General features: G+C 43.9%; 1 protein-coding gene across 3 annotated transcripts in view; it reads left to right on the forward strand.

Moving 5' to 3' along the window:
- Positions 1-530: 530 nt before the first annotated feature.
- GRAMD2B (GRAM domain containing 2B) overlaps positions 531-19,815 on the forward strand; it is an 89,915-nt gene continuing 70,630 nt past the window's right edge. For all 3 annotated transcript variants that reach the window (XM_029055925.2, XM_029055930.2, XM_029055926.2), the window contains exon 1: positions 531-720. In XM_029055925.2, the coding sequence (XP_028911758.1) occupies positions 596-720 (125 nt within the window). In that variant the 5' untranslated portion in view covers positions 531-595. The remainder of the gene's footprint in view (positions 721-19,815) is intronic.

Consider the following 19,815-nt stretch of genomic DNA (forward strand, 5'->3'; position numbering starts at 1 on the left):
AAGCCTGATTTAGCATGACTCCTCGGGCTGTTAGCTCAATTCCCTCAACCTTCCTGAGACAAAACCTCTTCCTGAAATCATAACTTGCTGTCAGGTCATCACCTAGCTCTCTGCCCTGTCACTTTTCCTGCCTCTTTAGTGGTCTCTGGAGGCTACCAGCAAGATTTCCTTGGGTCTTTCAGGGAGTGGCTGCTGAGGCGAAAAGCTGAGCGAGAAGGGACCCAGGACCTGTCGCCCAACCTCACTCCTCTTTGATGAAGCAGAAAGCTTGCAGAAACCCAATCTCTAGAAATGTTGAGGGCAAAGGGTTGAATTTCCTGGATATCCAAATGAGTTAAGTATCGTCGGTTTAAGTAACTGAAGTTCTAATTTACCTACCTAGAAATTGTTACTTCCCCTGCGAAGGAACATGGTTAAAAATATCACTTCTTCATGGCACATTAATACATTACTTATTAACTGATAAAGCCCCTGGCAGGATTGGGAGTCACACCAGGAACACATTTCCTGGAACACTGGAAGTCTGCTCCTTTCATCAGGATACTTGCTGGAAATACTGGAGCTCGTTCTTGGTCTGACAGCTTATGTTCCTACGATGATGAGAAATAAGCATTCCTCCACTGACAGCTTTTTCCGTTTTGATATCCAGCCCAGCCAGCAGGAATCCAAGAATGGGTCCACCTTCAGTCCGACCGAGAGTATCAACTCTGTTTTTCTGAGGTGAGTACGCAGTTGGGTTACAATTTCCTAGTCTCTCTCTCTTCTTAACTCTCCTTTCAAACTGTCCATGGTGCTTCAGTCGCCCACGACTGCTTTGAATCATTTAGTATGAACCCCTTTAAATGCTCATGAATTCACCGACTGGAACTTGTAAACCTGAAACACGTACTGAACCCAGGCAAGGCAGATTTCAGCCATTGGCATATACGGCTGTGGGTTCCTACCTCACTCTAGGAAGTCATGTTTAAGCTAAGGGACAGAAAGAACCGGATATGGCACCGAACTCACAACCTCCATTAGTTTGCCGACAATCTGGAAACAAGACCAAGAGGGCGAAAAATACATTCAGAAAAAATAGAGAGCAAACATGACATGTGAGGTCTGAGGGTCCAAGAAGCCTGGATTCCATCCCTGCTTCCTGGGTACTCTGAATAAGGGAAAGGAAACAGGTTTCTCCAAAGAGGCAGAATGTTTAGGACAGATTTACCCAAGGGAATACGACAATTACTTACCTGTATATGGATGATAGACACAGTTCCTGCTAAGCAAAGGCACTGAGAGAGAAATGGGAAAGGAAAGGGTGAATGACTGAAGCTGAAACAGGAAAAGAGACAGACCAGTGATGGTGGGAGAGAAACGGGACCAGGGAACACAAGTAACTGTTTGGTCCTTAGAAGGGGAAAACTGCTAGGTCACCGTACAAAATGACAGAGAGCAAGTTCCCTCTTTCAGTTCACATTTCCCCTCAGCAAAGCCTTGTAGAAAAGGAAATTGACATCATTGATCCATAGAGCCCTAAAGGGCTTGTCTTGTTGCTATCTCAGGTATTTTCAGGCCCTTTTTAGAAAGAGCTGGAAATAGAATGTTGGCTGGGCAATGATCCTGTCTCAAACCCAGACTAGGAAAAGCTTTAAAAGTTTCCCCTAACCTACAGCTGTTCTCTCTGTCAGTTTGGTGGGCTTCTGTCCAGCACCAGCTCCACAGGAAGAAACATAATAATAATAATGTTGGTATTTGTTAAGCGCTTACTATATGCCGAGCACTGTTCTAAGCTCTGGGGTAGACATAGGGGAATCAGGTTGTCCCACGTGGGGCTCACAGTCTTAATCCCCATTTTACAGATGAGGGAACTGAGGCACGGAGAAGTTAAGTGACTTGCCCACAGTCACACAGCCGACAAGTGGCAGAGCTGGGATTCGAACTCATGAGCCCTGACTCCAAAGCCCGTGCTCTTTCCACTGAGCCACGCTGCTTCTCAAGGCCAGCCAGCCTTCTTCTCTGAAATGCCATGGCCTTCCCCTCCCATAAAGCACCCCTAAAAAAATTACTTCCTCCAGAAAGCATTCCATGAAAGATTCACACACACACACACCTTCCTGGTCATGCCATCTCATTAGATTTCTCAGCAATCATTTCTATATCTGTTCATTTATCATGTATTTATTGGATTATTCTTCTTTTATGATTTCTATCTTGGGCAACCATTGAAGGTTTTTGAGGTGTGGGGAGACAGGCACAGAACGATGTTTTAGGAAAACGATCTGAGCAGCAGAGTGAAGTATGGACTGGAGAGGGGAGAAATCGGAAGCAGGGAGGCCTGCGAGGAGGCTGATTCAGTTGTTAAATTGGTGGACCAGCTTTGAGTTGAGAGGAAGTTGGTGGAATCTGGAGATGTTGTGAAGAAAGACCAGATGGGATCTGGTGGCTGACTGAATATGGAGATTGAAAGAGAAAGAAGAGTCAAGGATAATGCCAAGTTTAAGTGCCTGAGAGATGGGGAGGATGGTGGGAGGGGGAGAGGATTTGGGTGGCTGTGAGAGCTTCTGGTCTGTGGCCATGTCTGCCCCCTACTGCTTCCTCCATTTTGTCCCTGTAATTCAGAAGAATGCTACATATTCCTGGCCCAGCCTACAGAGTCCTGAGCCAAACCGCCTGGAGGTTGTGTTGATTGGTTCAGGCACCCAAAGCCCCAGAATTGAAAAGGTTTGGACATGCCTATGGCCAGATTTTAGTATTTAGAATGGATTTGCAGTAAGGGAGGGGAAGAAGTGGGGTAGGTTTTATGGTTGCTTCCATATTAGGGGAGTGGAGGGGCAAACTTTGTTAGGAATCTAGTTCTCAGGTCTACAGGATTATTATACTTCCTGAATTCAGCTTCTAGTCCCAAGCACCAGGAAGTCCTGTCCCCAGGGAGCTTTGGAGAATCCTGGGAGGAGAGTTGGGGAAAACAGACTTAAACCCCATTTTACAGATGAGGTAACTGAGACTGCCACAGCAGACAAGTGGCAGAATCAGGAGGAAAACCCAGGTCCTTCTGACTCCCAGGGCCATGCTCTATTCATTAGGCCATGCTGCTTCTTTCTGCTCCTTTTATGGGCTTTGTTAAGTGTTTACTATATGCCAGGTACAGTACTCAGAGCTGGAGCAGATACAAGCTAATCAGTTGGACACAGTCCCTGTCCCACATGAGGCTCACAGTCTTAATCCCCAGCCCAAATTTCTCAACCCTCCTGTCCAAAGGCTGTCTGAGTTTCCTCTTAGAGTAAGCAGTCTCCTCAACTTCCTCACTCTGCCCCTAGGTGCCTAAATCTCTGAGGGCCCTTCCCTGTTCCCAACTGAGACCTCTGTACCTCTTGAGGCCCTAGCCCCAGCTGAATACTTCTACTTAAAAAAAGAACTCAAACCTGCTACTGTAACTGACATCATGGTCATTACCACCCTCACCACCACTGTTAATGTCACTGATTTGAGGGTCTACTATGTAGGTACCAAGTGGTGGATAAAGTATAGGGAAAAATGGAATAAAAAGCAACACCTACAAGGAGGTCACAATTTAAAAGACCATTCAACACAGTCAAAAATTAAACAATAAAAATTATATCAGCAATTAGGTAAGAACTGTCTGGTGAGATGACTCAGACCAGTATGATAATTCCCTCTCTTTTGTTGGGTTGGGTTTTTTTGGCTTTGGTTTATCACTTACTATGTGCCAGGTACTCTACTAAGTGCTGGGGTAGATACAAGCTAATCAGGTTGGACAGAGTCCATGTCTTACGTGGGGCTCGCAGTCTTAATTCCCATTTTACAGATGAGGTAACTGAGGCCCAGAGAAGTGAAGTAACTTTCCCAAGGTCACAAAGCCCTCCTTTTGTTTCCTTTCATCCCCACTCCATGCTCAAAAGATTAGAAAAGTTATATTCCTCCCTCATCCACCAGAGAAGTGATTTTCCCAAGGTCAAAAAGCCCTCCTTTTGTTTCCTTCATCCCCAGTCCATGCTCAAAAGATTAGAAAAGTTATACTCTTCCCTCATCCACCCTCCACTACTGCAATGGCTGGCAGCACCAGATGATTCAGGCTTCTTCAGGGAGGGCTCCTACTTGCTATATTCAATCATATTATTGAGCGCTTACTGTGTGCAGAACACTGTACTAAGCACTTGGAAAGTACAATTCAGCAATAGAGAGAATCTCTCTCACAATGGGCATCTACCCCAGCGTTTAGTACAGTTGCCTGGCAAATAGTAAATGCTTAACAAATACCATTAAAAAGAGCTGGCATGGACCATTAAGTGGCAGCTCACCACCTTCTTTTCTGGTAGCCCAGGCAGGAGCAGCCAGGTCAATAAGCAGAAGCAGGCCTGCTCAGACCCTAGTAAAGGGACTATTTCCCCCCTACCAGAAACTTCCCCCATTTTACAGACAAGGTAACTGAGGCATTAAGTGACTTGCCCAAAGTCACATGGCAGACAAGAGGAAAAGCTGGAATTAGAACTCAAGTCCTTCTGACTCCCAAGCCCGTGCTCTGTCCACGTGTTGAGGACAGGGACCATATCTAAACCATCATTTTGTAACTCCCCAAGTGCTTAGAGTAGTGTTCTGAGCTAGATTGGAATGCTCCAAGAGTGGACATTGACTCCCTGGTGATGACAGGTTTTCGCCATGTCAGAAGTTACAGATAAGTTTGCTCTTGCCTTAATAGTTCTTTAATCTTTATCCTGGGCAAATTCCTCCAGGCCCTCCAGGTTTATTACTACCCTCAAATTTATGCCTGGGCATATCACAGTGGAAAGCACAAAACTCAGTGTAGCCAGGGAGTCCAGGCTAGCAACAGCTCTGATATGGGTCCAAAGTTCAATTTTGTAAAGACTGAGTTCAGAGAGTTGAAATACAAACTCTTTGCCTAATTTAAGCTGGCTTAAAGATCAGTGAGTAAAAGCTTCAAACAGACATTCCCTTCCCTAATGTTCTTCACACACCTTGGGGCAAGGATAAAGGCAGGGAAATTCCTGGTGGATGGTGGGCAAATCCCTCAAACATTCTGGGCTTGGTTTCCTCATCTGTGAAATGGGTATTTCCATTTACTCCACCCAGGTGTTCTAAATAGTCATGAGTTGACACATAAATTCCTCTGGGTCCCTGATTGGGAGTTGCTCTGCTCTGACTAAGATTATAAAGCTCAAAATGCTGGACAACTGCAGGAAGTAATGAGGTGACACTGACCAAAATAGCAGGCAACCCTTTCCTTTCTTCAGTCCCTGCCAGGGTTTTGAGGGGGGTTTTAATGGTATTTGTTAAGTGCTTTACTATGTGCTAGGCAGTGTACTAAGGCCTGGGGTAGGTACAAGATAATCAGGTTGGATAAAGTCCATGTCCCACTTGGGGCTCACAATCTAAAACCCCATTTTACAGATGTGTTAACTGAGGCACAGAGAAGTGAAGTGACTTGCCCAATGTCCCACAGCAGACAAGTGGCCGAGCCACGAGGAGAACCCAGATCCTTCTGACTCACAGGCCTGTGCTCTATCCACTAGGCCATGTTGCTTCTTTCTGCTCCTGTGGACCACTCTCCTGACTGCGCCCAGACACCCAGCCCAGACTCAATAATAATAATAATAACAATAATAATGTTGGTATTTGTTAAGCGCTTACTATGTACAGAGCACTGTTCTAAGCGCTGGGGTAGATGGAGGGTAATCAGGTTGTCCCTCATGAGGCTCACAGTCTTAATCCCCATTTTACAGATGAGGTAACTGAGGCACAGAGAAGTTATTTGACTTGCCCACAGTCAGCTGACAAGTGGCAGAGCCGGGATTCAAACCCCTGATCTCTGATGCCCAAGCGCATGCTCTTTCCACTGAGCCACGCTACTTCTCAACCCTCCTGTCCAAAGGCTGTCTGAATTTCCTCTTAGAGTGAGCAGTCTCTTCACCTTCCTCACTCTGTCCCTAGGTTCCTAAATCTCTGAGGGGCCTTCCCTGCTCCCAACTGAGACCTCTATACCTCTTGAGGCCCTAGCCCCAGCTGAATGCTTCTACTTAAAAAAAGAACTCAAACCTTGCTACCGTAACTGACATCATGCCCATTACCACCCTCACCATCACTGTTAATATCACTGATTTGAGGGCCTACAGTGTAGATACTAAGTGGTGGGTAAAGTATAGGGGAAAATGGAATAAAAGACAACACCTACAAGGAGGTCACAATTTAGGAGACCATTCAACAGAGTCAACAATTAAACAATAAAAATTACATCAACAATTAGATAAGAACTGTCTGGTGAGATGACTCAGACCAGTATGATAATTCCCTCTCTTTTTCTTAGGTTTTTTTTGGGGCTTTGGCTTGTCACTTACTATGTGCCAGGCACTGTACTAAGTGCTGGGGTAGATACAAGCTAATCAGGTTGGACAGAGTCCATGTCTTACATGGGGCTCGCAGTCTTAATTCCCATTTTACAGATGAGGTAACCGAGACTCAGAGAAGTGAAGTAACTTTCCCAAGGTCACAGAGCCCTCCTTTTGTTTCCTTTCAGCCCCAGTCCATGCTCAAAAGATTAGAAAATTTACACTCTTCCCTCATCCACCCTCCACTCCTGCAGTGGCTAGCAGCCCTCGGGGATTCAGGCTTCTTCAGAGAGTGTTCCTACTTGAGATACATTTAACATTTCCGAAGGCCAAAAAGAAATGTCATAACTGTAGAGTAACCAGATTATTTTTCTCAAGCCAGAAGAAGGCCAAGGGTAGGCTTCCAGGGTTGGAGCCTCCAGGGTAGGGGCTTAGGGTGAGGAAGATTGAGGAATCTACCCTGGATGATATTGTCCTGAAGAGTCTGAGCAGTCACCTAATAACAGGAGATGGGAGGTTAAACCATACAGTACTGAGTTACCTTCCGGTTCTGGAATTCTTATGAGAAGTGGCATAGTAGGATGGGCCCAGGAAAAACACCCGGTTTTGGTTAATTAATGAATCAATCAATCAGAGGTATTTATTGAGCACTTACACAGTACAGAGCACTGTGTTAAGCGTGGCTCAGTGGAAAGACTCCGGGCTTAAGAGTCAGAGGTCATGGGTTCCATTACTGGCTCCACCACCTGTCAGCTGTGTGACTTTGAGCAAGTCATTTCACTTCTCAGTGCCTTAGTTACTTCATCTGTAAAATGGGGATTAAGACTGTGAGCCTCACATGGGACAACCTGATTATCCTGTATCTACCCCAGCGCTTAGAACAGTGCTTGGCACATAGTAAGCGCTTAACTAATACCAATATTATTATTATTATTTTTAAGCACTTGGAAAAGTACAATAAAGTTAGCTGACAGGATTTCTGCCCTCAGGGAGCATATAACTGAGCAGGGGAGATAGGCACTAAAATGAATTACAGGTAAAGGGAAGGAACAGAGTTTAAGATATAAACCTAAGTGTCACAGGGGGCAAGGGAGGGTGAGCGCACCCAAGTACCTAGGATGTATTGAAGTAGCCACTGAAGGGGAAAATGGGTACTCCTGTAGTGGTCTGCCGAATATGAAGAGGAAGGAAGTTCCGGATAGAAGGAAGGGTGTGAGCAAGGGGGTGTTGGCCTGAGAGACAAGAACAGGACACAGGGAGTAGGTTGGCATGAGAAGACTTAATCAATCTTTTTTATTGAATACATACTGCGTGCAAGGCACTGTACTAAGCTCTTGGGAGAGTACAACACACCAATATAGCAGACACATTCCCTGCCCATAGCGAGCTTACAGAGGGGGAGACAGACATTAATATAAATAAATAAATTATGGATCACTGACATCCACAGATTATCCTCTTTTACCCTAAAGTGCAAATTTCTTGTGCCAAATCTACTCAACAGAAGCATATTAGACCAGTTTTGTTTTATCTCCTTTCTTTTGCTCCTCAGCCATGGGGAGACATGAAGAGAGAGAGAAACAAACCAATGGCCTGTGTAGCCCATGAATGGGGTCTGATCCAAGGAAGATTTTTTTCCTCTTCTTTATGAAGAGGGTTCATCTTAATAAACAAAAGTAAAAAGAACTAATTTGGGGGGAATTTACTTTAAACCTCCTCTTTTCTTAAAGTCTCATCTTTTATGGCACCTCCAGGCTCCAGTTTATCTCATCTTCATCTCAAGCTCCCCTACCCCCATTGGATAAGTGAAGGTACCAAGTGTTTATAGATTCAATTCACTCCCTCTGAAGGAAAGCAACCATGGAGTAACAGAAAGACAAAAGTTGAAAACACTGAGGAATGAAAGGCAACTTTAGAAAACAACCAGAAAATCAACCACAGTGTCTTGTATTTGCCTAGTGCTTTGTGGACATTTTGCAGATATGATCTCACCAATCCACACAGCATTCCTGTGAGGGACATAAAAAGGAATCATCCTGCTCATTTAGAAAAAGCTAGAAAGAAAATAATTGTTTGAGGTTTGATGCATTTATAGGAAAATGAATTTGAAAATGAATATGTGGAGGTTCTCTCACATCAATAAGATAATATGAAACCATTTGGGAAAATAAAAGCATTGTATAAATTGTTTTATGGGGAGCAGCATGGTCTAATGGAAAAAGCACAAGACTGGAGTCAAGAGGCCTGAGTTCTAATCCTAGCTCTGCCACTGGCCTGCTGTGTGTCCTTGGGCAAATCACTTAATCTCTGTATCTCAGATTCCTCATCTGTAAAATGGGAAAACTGTATCCATACCCATCTCTCCTTACCATTAAGAATGTGAGCCCCCTGTGGGGGAGGGACTATGTCTGCAAATCTGTTTGGTAGAGGTAAGGAGCAAATAAATCCATAATTAATTACCTTGGTTGTTTATAAAGTCCATCAACCACTGAGTATTCTCTCTAAATTTCAAGTACACCACATGATCACCTAGGTGGCAGTAGTGGCAGAAGGGGTAGATGATCTGCTGAGTGGTTCCTGTCCTCTACCCATTTTTCCTTTAGACTGTAATCTCATTATGGGCAGGGAATGTATCTACCAGCTCTGTTACACTCCCAAGTGCTTAGTACAGTGTTCCATACACGGCGAGTACTCAATAAATGCTACTGCTTGACTGATGAATGTAAATGTACACAATTGATTACTATTCCCAATAGCCCCATGGTTAAGTGTAGTTATTAATAATTCCTGGACAACCATTTTCCAGTTCTGCCTCTTTAATTGGATTTTGGTTTATAAAATTATCCCTTGAGTTTACTTCATTTCCAGATTATGCCTGAACTTTGCTTTTCCTCTTCCTCCTCCATCTCTTTCTCCTTCTCTGGAACCATTACAGGGCCATAAATCTTTCCCAGGATGGGGTGAGAGTCACAGAAGAAATAAAATAATATGAAACTCTAGCACATCCATTTTGCTATTTAAGGTTTGGTGGGGGGAGGAGATTGAGCTTTGTAGATAAATCGAGGTTTGGGGATTATCTGAATTTTGATCATTAGGATTTGGGATCATTGCTTGATTATCCATGCTCTCCCTGTTCCCCATTCCTGTGGATAATCAAAAGATGGCTATGTTCATTTCTAGGAGCCTAGATCCCAGTGGTGGCACAAGGTCAAGATGAATCACTCCTATTCTCTACCCACTCGTACTTCTGCTCATGGTGTTATCAGAGTATCTAGGGTCATTAAGCTCTCAGCCAATCAAACCATTCTCTGTGTAGAGGCAGGGAGCTGAATCAGATGATCTCTTGAAGGACCCTGTAAGTCTGGAATTTTAGAAATCCAGTTTCTAGTAAATAATCTTTTCCAAAATCCCTCTTCCCTTCATTTACAATGGAGTTCTGAGCTAAAAAAAAAAGCCAAGTGTGCCATTTGGGAAGTATGTCTGTTATTGGTCAGGCTGTTTATCTGTCTTTTATGGGAAAGTGCTGAGGTTTCGAGGACCAACTTTCATCCACCATTCCCGATGGCAACTCCATCACTTAGGAAGGTAGATCTTCCTCTTCGATTGCCATAAAAAAGGACCAAAACAAAGATAACACATCAACTTTTTTTTTATTTCCAAAGGCAAATTTCAACTCAGCTTCCGTTGTTCACTTTTTAAAATTAAAATAATAATAATACTAATGGTATTTGTTAAGCACTTACTATGTGCCAAGCACTGTTCTAGGCAGTGGGGTAGATACAAGGTAATCAGATTGTCCAATGTGGGGCTCGCAGTCTTAATCCCCATTTTACAGATGAAGTAACTGAGGCAGAAAGAAGTTAAGTGGCATGCCCAAAGTCACACAGCTGACAAATGGTGGAGCCAGGATTAGAACCCATGACCTCCGACTCCCAAGTCCATGCTCCTTCCACTAAGCCAAAGCACATGGAGCATTCTCTTTTTTTAATGGTGTTTTGAATCAATCAATAGCATTTATTGAGCTCTTACTACGTGCAGAACACTGTACTAAGCACTTGGGAGACAGCAATACAACAGAATACGATTGACTGACTGACTGACTGACCAACTGGAAACAAAGGAAAGGATCATCAAATGGCCTGCTTCTAGTATGAAGAGCCACCACCAGAGAAACCTGGTTGGAATTGTCTCATCTTCATCACCCTTGCCACTTTCCTCTTTGCTTTTGAGCTGATCTCTATTCCCCGCCTGCCCCCAAATCCTGCCTTCCATATTTTTTGTTCATTCCAAGTGCTTAGTACAGTGCTCTGCACATAGTAAGCGCTCAATAAATACTATTGAATGAATATTTTTGTCTTGAGCCAAATCTCCTTAGAAATCTGAGGAACACCCACCAGAATAGAGATTCCCAGGGCTGACTTAAGTCACTCTTGGTTCAACCCAGAGATGGTGAGAATGCTCCTTTTCAAGGCCACACTGAACCCAATGAAGAGCTGGAAGAAAACTAGGAGTCAAATGTTGTCGCATCTCCCATCTCTGTCCAGTTGAAATTTACCAAATGGTGACCTTTTCATAAAACAAGTCCCAATTCAGAGTTGCTGTTCAAATCCCTATAGATTCCAGTCAAGCCACTTCACAGTAAAGATGAGGGATAGGATGCCACTGACTTTCCTCATGAAGTTAGAATGCTTGTTAGTCCTCACAGAAAAAACTGCACAAGAGATACTAGTTAGGGGGTGAGCCAGATGCCAAGTAAGTATTCATTTAAAATTGCATGCCAGGCATGAAAGTGTAGTAATGGCTAGCAAATGGGCCATATTTGTGCTAGGACTGGACAGGTCAGGTGGTCTAGTGTTTCCACCCCAGATTGGCCATTAGGCCAGTTAGTTTCAGGCCCAAGTGGGCTTCCTTAATCAAGGGAAAGAGGAGGGAATTTAGGTCATGCAGCTGCACCCTCTCCCAAACACCACTGTTTTTTAACATACTGTGCACCTGGACAACATCCAGTGCACTAATTGCATTTCCTTGATGCAAAGAGAAGAGGGCATCTGGAGGGTGCAGCAGGATGGCGGTTGGGGGGAGAGGGAGACCATGGGGGCAGTCTGTGATCAGTGTCAGAAATAGGGGACACTGACTGCATGCCACAGATGTCCCAGATGCACCAGTTGTCCCTGAGTCTAGTTTCACAGGGTTGTTCGTGCACCCTTGGGCCTTCCAACCCTTTCAGAAGTTTGTTGGTTTGGAGAGAGCCCAGGAAATCCCATCTAGATCCTCTTACTTCCCACCAAAATCCCATTAAAGTCTCAAAGAATTTGAGGCAGGTTAGCTTCCCCTAGATCATTTTAAAAGGATAGAACAACTCTGGTACAGAAACTACCCTCCTTGTGTAAATCTGAGGCATTTATTTTTTTCTGTTCTTTTCATATTCTCTCCTATTACTGCTGTTATTATCCCAAAGACCTATCTTTCAACCATGAATCACTATTCCAGATGCAAATTATAGCTTGCCTTTTGCCAAAATGTTCAAAATCCTTTTCAGTTCTCCGTTCCAAGGAATGGGTGACCTCCTAACCCCACAGAGTAGTGACACTGGCAGCTTGCAACCCCCCAGTTTGAGTGCAGCTGTAGCTATGCTTACCCTATGGAATGCTACTTCAAACATATTGAAATGTATGTTCCCATTATACAACAGAACACAGAACAAGAATAATGAACTTACATTCCTCCCCACAAAGCCCAAATCTTGCTTTCTGACCTGAATAATGTTGAGCTCTAAGAAATAAATAGAGAATGGTAGTGTTCAGCTTACCCAGCACATGATGAGTTTCAAGAATGGGAATTTTGTGTTTGAGGAAAATTGTACCCTGCTGTTTAACCATGTTTGGAAATGCGATCTGCCCTGGTCTTGGCCAAACATCACGTGAGTGGTATTTTTAAATCGTGCTGTTTGTTGAATTCATCAACTGGTTGAATTTATTACCCTACCTTGCAACTTTGAACTCTTACAAATATCTTCCTGGGAGATCTAGAACAGGGCAAATTCTGCTGCACAGTCTAAACCTGTGGGCCTGAAAGGAAGTGTCAAGCTATCTGGCAATTGAAGATGAAAGTACCCCTTTCATACTAGAAAACATGGAAAACCAAAGCTGATCCAAGACTCAACCACACATCTGGAAGTGATTAGCTTGTCAGAGTTTGGTAATTGATTGTGGCATTTACACACATGTTAAGCACTTACTCTTCTCCCACTTCCTTCTCTGTCACCCTTATGCTTGGACTTGCACCCTTTATTCACCTCTCCCTCAGCTCCGCAGCATTTATGTACATATCCACAATGCATTTATTTATACTAATAATAATAATGATAATAATGTTGGTATTTGTTAAGCGCTTACTATGTGCACAGCACTGTTCTAAGCGCTGGGGTAGACACAGGGGAATCAGGTTGTCCCACGTGGGGCTCACAGTCTTCATCCCCATTTTACAGATGAGGTAACTGAGGCACAGAGAAGTTAAGTGACTTGCCCACAGTCACCCAGCTGACAAGTGGCAGAGCTGGGATTCAAACCCATGACTTCTGTCTCCAAAGCCCGTGCTCTTTCCACTGAGCCACGCTGCTACTAATGTCTGCGCCTTCCCCTGCCCCACATTGTAAGCTCATTGTGGGCAGGCAACGTATTTACCAACTCTGTTATGTTATACTTTCCCAAGTGCTTAGTACAGGGGTCTCCCCACAGTAAGTACTCCATAAATACGATCGATCGATTACTATGTTCCAAGTACTGCTCTAAGCACTGGGAGAGACACAAGATAATCAAGTCCCTGTCTCACACAGGGATCCCAGTTTCAGTAGGAAAGGGAACAGGTATTGAATCCCCATTTTGTAGATGAGGTAACTGAGGCACAGAGAAGTTAAGTTACTTGCCCAAGGCCACACAGCAGGCAGGTGGCAGAGCCTGGATTAGAACCAGGTTGTCTGATTCCCAGGCCCATGCTCTTTCCACTAGGCCACACTTCTCCTCCTGGTAACATTGCAATAAGTCTATTCAGATACCTTTTAAAAAAAATCTTTGCTGGTTGCTATTTGTCAATGGTGGGGTATAATCATCAGTGATGGAAACGAAGTGCTTTTGCTTTAGAGACAGGAACAATAATAATAATAATGATAAAAATAATTGGGGTGTTTGTAATGCACTTACAACATTCCAAATCCTGTACTAAGCACTGTGGTAGATATAAGATAATCAGGTCAGACACAGTCCTTATCACACATGGGGCTCACAGTCTAAATAAGTGGGAGAACAGGTATTGAATCCCTATTTTACAGATGAAAAAACTGAGGCACAGAGAAGTTAACTAATTTAACCAAAGACCTACCGAAGGCAAGCAAAGCAGCATGGCCTAATGGATAGAGCCCGGGCCTGGGAGTCAGAAGGACCTGACTTCTAATCCCGGCGCTGCCACTTGTCTGCTGTGTGACCTTGGGCAGGTCATTTCACTTTTCTGTGCTTCAGTTGCCTCATCTGTAAAATGGGGATTAAGACTGTGAGCCCCATGTGGGGCATGGCCTGTGTCAAACATAATTAGCTTGTGTAAGCTCACTGTGGGCAGGGAATGTATCTGTTTATTGTTATATTGTACTCTCCCAAGCGCTTAGTACAGTACTGTACACCCAGTAAGTGCTAAATAAACACAGTTGAATGAATGAATGAACGAATACCCCAGCATTTACAACACTCCATCCCTGCTCTAGACTGTAATTTCATTGTGGGCAGGGAATGTATCTGTTATAGTGTTATAGTGTACTTTCCCAAGCGCTTAATACAGTGCTCTGCACAGAGTAAGTACTCAATAAATATGATTGACTGACTGCTTGACACATAGTAAGTGCTTAACAAATACCATCATCATCATCATCATCATCAAGTGGCCAAACTGGAATTAGAACCTGGGTCTTCTGATACCCGGGTCCATGCTCTTTCCATTAGGCCAGGGGTAAGATCATCAGTCAAGAACACGGGCCTGGGAGTCAGAGGGGCTGGGTTCTAATGTCAGCTCTGCCACTCCGCTTCTCCAAATGTCAGGATGATTATTCTTGGGCTCTACGTTGATAAAACTCCTATGGAGTTTGAAGTCTAGAAAGGACAAAGTGGAGTTCTCCTAACATGACAAAGATGTGATCTCTACTTTTATCCATAGAAAGAGCCCCATTGTGAATCTGGAAAGTCTGGATTCTGATCAATTAGTTATTTATTATTTCTAAGTGTACTAAAATAGAATGCTTCTTTCTTGAGTGATGCATTTATTCAAATCAAAATCATCCAATTCTGACTAAAACGCCCTTCTAGCTGTTCGATTGATTTGAAAATCCAATAATATTCCATGGATCTATCAGCACTTTCTCTTCCACTTTAGGGGGAAAAATAGCATTTCCACTGCCTATGGACCAGTTGAACTGGATTAAATTCTCATTTTGAATGCTCCAACCCTAATCCAAATCACTTTCCTCTCTTCCCATCCCCGGAAAGGGGTGAGGACAGGAGAAAAGCAGTATGGCCTACTGGAAAGAGCATGGGCCTGGGCATCAGATGACCTGAGTTTTAATGCTAGCTCCCCTACTTGCCTGCTGTGTAATCTTGGACAAAGTACTTTGCTTGTCAGTGCCTCAATTTCCTCATCTGCAAAATGAGAATTCAGTATCTGTTAGCCTACTTAGGGACTGTGCCCAATCTGATTATCTTGTACCTCTCCCAGCATTTAGTATGGTGCTTGACATATGGTAAGGCTGAAAAAAATCCACTATTCTTAAGGGAGCCGACATCATTTGGTGTTCTGGGGAGGCAGGTGGGAGGACTAGGTAAAGGGGCTTGAAAGATATTTCTAGAAACCAGGTTGGTTTAGAGGGAGCTGAGGGGATCTGTCCTAATCCTCCTCAAACTGGAATCACTCAATCAGTGGTATTTATTGAGTGCTTACTGTGTGCAGAACACTGTACTAAACGCTTGGAAAAGTACACTATAACAGAGTTGGTAAACATGATCCCCACCCTTGAGGAGCTTACAGTGTAGAGGGAAGAGCCTCTGGCCTGCCAGATGAGCACTGGGCATGCCCAGGGAATTCAAGTGCTATCTGATTCACATTGGAAAATGTACTGAGAGTTCCATATAGAATGCCAAATTCCCAGGTCAGAAAGTTCCTTGGTCTCTTATGAGGTCCTGGGTCAAGTCTAACCCATTGGGGCTGCTCTGTGTCCCTTCATAGCCTGACCCACATCCCTAATATTGTTTCCCAGCCAATTTAAGAGCGGGAGTGCCCTTCTACCCTGTAGTCCAGCGTTCATTCAGCTGTCATTGTATGATAGCTCAGGCCATGCAGTTATTGCAGGATTCTCCACCCTCTCCCAACAACAGCTCCCTTCTTCTGTCCTGAACTTATGGATCAATGTTCAGGTACTGACCCTAACTCCTTGTGGAGCAGGACACTGATTTCTACAGACCGGCCTAGCACCTTGCAAGAGCTGAGAGAAGAGGAGAAAGTGGCCCGCCTCAGGAATAGCTGAAGAAAAGAGTGTCTCTTCCTCTGGAGGTAGTCAATAGCCAAGGAGAATGAGTTGAGCTTGGTCTGGTAACCAAATCAATAATCATTTGACCTATGGTATTTATTGGATGCTTACTGTGCACAGAGCACTGTACTAAGCACTTGGGAGAGTACAATACAACAGAATTGGTAGATCACTTTAGTGAAATATACTGTATTTGCCCTGGGGCTTAAGAAGCCAAAGACTTAATAAATTGCCACACAAGCCAAAAAAAAAAACCACCCAGAATTCAATGACAGCATTAAGTTCTTTGTGGCCCCAAATTGTGCTTGCTTGCTTGGCCATTTCACTCTGAAAAGTGATTCATTAATCATCCACGTGTCTTCTGTTTGTGCCCCAGCAATACTGACATTAGCAAATGACATTTCCTGGGTGCCTGCCTCGAAGACTTTTGATGATGCTCATAGCCTGTTGAGTTGGAAGATTTTCTCAATGGATCAAAATCACATTCTGACTCCAACTTCCAGATTCCATGGAACCACAAGCATTATTAGATAGAGTAGTTTAAACAAGAGTGAGCCCTCCAACCAACCCTGCTTCCTTCTGAGACAGCGATGGGGAAATGATTGGATAGGGCACCTTTAACTCAGACTCGATGGACTATTCCTCCATAGAGTAGCTTCAGGAGCTTAGTGAATTTCTCAGGACAGCTGAATTTTGCTTAGCACTTTCCAGAGCTTCCGGTCGATTGATGGGGTGAAATGCCTTTGTATGGTTTGTGAAAACAGTACAGATTGCTGTTGCTCTCTGAATTTTTCCTTTCTTGTGCTGCAAAGATCATATCTTCTATGGTGGGTTTTGGTCTGGACCCAAAATTGTGATTAGTGCATGGTTTAACGCTATCCTCTAGACTGTCAGCTCCGAGTGGGCAAAGAATGTGTCTGTTGTATTGTTACACTGTACTCTCTCAAGGGCTTAGTACAATGCTCTGCACACAGTAAGTGCTCAGTAAATATGACTGGTTGACTGACTTTTCTTCAGTAGATAGTACAGGAGGAATCTAGCTAGAATCTTGATGATGGAAAGCCCCATTAATTTCCACAGTCAGATCCCTCCTCTTCCCTGAAACTGGTGATCATGGTGGCCTCCCTGAAGTCTTTTTTTATGGTATTTGTTAAGCACTTAAAATGTGCCAGACACTGTACTAAGCACTAGGGTAGACACGAGCTAGCCGGGTTGGACACAGTCCATGTCCCACTTGGAGATCCCTGTCTTAATCCCCATTTTATAGATGAGGTAACTGAGGCCCACCCTCTCAGGATAGCACCTGAAGAGTTTCCAGTGCTCTACCAGTTTCAATTATATGGGGAGAGTCAAGCAGAGGCATTCCCATTCCATCTCTAGCTTGGACAGTGGCTAGCAAGTGGAAGGCAATCTGCTACAAGTCAAAACTCACCTGTGCTAGGCAGCAGTGGCTTAGGAGAGAGTTAAGGGAAAAGACTCAAGTTTACTGTGTGGAAGAAAGCAATGGTAAACCACTTCCATATTTTTACCAAGAAAATTATATTGATTCACTACCCAAACGATAGCAGATGGAGGTGGGCCATTCTGGGAGAGCTTTGTCCGTGGAGTTGCTCACAGATGACTCGACAGCATAAGACAAGACAATGAGGTCCAGAGAAGTTAAACCACTTGCCCAAGGTCACACAGCAGACAAGTGGCAAAGCCGGAATACAACCCAGTTCATCAGCCTCCAAGTCTCATGCTCTTTCCACAAGACCACACTGCTTCATTCACACTGTTACATTTCTTTGAGGACTAGGCTTTGTGGTTGTTTAAGTCTTAGCCCCCCTCTTGACTTTCGATTTCTAAAAGAATGCCATCAGATCCAGGTGCTTGACTATTTTTCATGGTTTTGACTGTGGAAGTTGCTTTTTTAAAAGTCAAAGCTAGCGTTAGACCTCTGTATTTTTGCCAGTTTTCTAGGCTTCAAAGGACCTCCTCTTCAGTGGTGGAGGGCATGTTCAGGAGTTTGCTTGATATTTTTGCCATCTAGGAAAAGTTATCTTTGTCGTGGCAAGGGTGTAGTCATCTGCACTCTTCAGTCATCCAGAGGTTCAGAGGATGGGGCTATGTAGCTTCTTTAATAATGAGTCATAGTCTTGAGCTTGGTGACTATCAGGATATCCCTGGATCTTTTCAGCTTGCGGCATCCTTCCACTGACTATGCGTATTTCTGAGCTTAATCCACCTGTCCTGTTGCAAGCGTTTGTCAACCTCTTCTTTTTACAGTCATAAGGAGCTGCAAGGCGTTGTCGATGCATTTCTTGCTTTGCTGCTAGTAGTTTTGATGGGTTTTTTAAAAATCTTAGTCATTTATATCAAACCAGTCTTGCTGGTCTCTCCTTGCCATACCCACAGTCTTGATGGAGCTTTATCGACAGTTTCTCTGAAAAGACACCAATACTAATTCAAGCTGATACTTGCAGCCGAGCTCCATGTTTCAGAAGGGCTTCTTTCACTTGTCTTCATTCTCCAGGGGGTTTTATTTAGCAGCATGATGGTTTGGATGCAATTTTCTTAATGCATCAGTTGTACTGCCAGCAAAAAGGTGGAGAGAAATGAGCCTCTTGTATTTGTTTTTATTTTGTTTTCTTCCTCTCCCACCACCTAAATTGTTGAGGTGATGGTCTTTCTTCTGGTAAATAGCTAAGATTCCAATGGTTCCAATGGCAGAAGTGAGTGATACATTCTACAGTGATATGTGAAGCTATTGAAAACACAGCAGTGTCCAATGTAGAAGGGGAAAGATAGAGTTGCTCTCTGGCCAACTGTCTTGGGATGTTGCTGTTGGATCCTGGAGAACAAAATGAGGTTGTGGATGGGTCAGTCCGTTCCATCATCAGTACTGGAAAACCCCCAATGTTCCTCCAAACAAAAAACAAAAATTCTATGCACGTAGGTGACCAGCAATGTCAGTAGTTTGATTGCCGAAGAGGCAACAGTGGTGTTTAGTGAAACCATAAGTAACTGAGCATCCCTGTTTAGGAACATACTGCTCACCCAGGTGGAGAAAGGGCTAGAAAAGGTGCCCTGCATATTGTCTGTCTCACTAGAAGGCTGTATCTGATTCTCTTTAATCTTGCAGTGCAATAACAGATAGAAAATTAATGAATAGAAAGGAAAGGATCATTGCATCATGGAACAAACCGGTGTCCCCAAATAAGGACAGAGCTCAGTGTTTGTGAACTAGCCAGATATGGAGTCCATCTCTTGGCACTGAGTGAAACTAGACTACTTGATGAAGGACAGCTCACAGACACTATTCATTTATTCAATCATATTTACTGAGCATTAACTGTGTGCCAAGCATTGTACTAAACATTTGGGAGAGTAAATACAACAGACACATTCCCTGTCAACAATGAGCTCACAGCCTAGAGGGAGAGACAGACGTTAATACACATATACATACATACATAGAGATATAAAGATATGCTGTGGGGATGGGAGGGAGGATGAATTAGACTGTAATTCCCTGATTAGACTGTAAGCCCGTCAAACGGCAGGGACTGTCTCTATCTGTTGCCGACTTGTTCATTCCAAGCGCTTAGTACAGTGCTCTGCACATAGTAAGCGCTCAATAAATACTATTGAATGAATGAATGAATGAATGAAAGGAGCAAGTCAGGGTGATGCAGAAGGGAGTGGGAGAAGAGGAGAGGAGAGCTTAGTCAGGGAAGGCTTCTTGAAGGAGGTGTGCCTTCAATAAGACTTTGAAGTGGGGGAGATCTATTATCTGTCTGATATGAGGAGGGAGGGCATTCCAGGCCAGAGGTAGGATGTGGGGGAGAGGTCGGCGTCAAGATAGACAAGATGGAGGTACAGTGAGAAGGTTAGCATTATAGGAACGAAGCGTTCAGGCTGGGTTGT

Source organism: Ornithorhynchus anatinus, chromosome X5, assembly GCF_004115215.2.
Source record: "Ornithorhynchus anatinus isolate Pmale09 chromosome X5, mOrnAna1.pri.v4, whole genome shotgun sequence".
In the NCBI taxonomy this organism is placed as follows: domain Eukaryota; kingdom Metazoa; phylum Chordata; class Mammalia; order Monotremata; family Ornithorhynchidae; genus Ornithorhynchus; species Ornithorhynchus anatinus.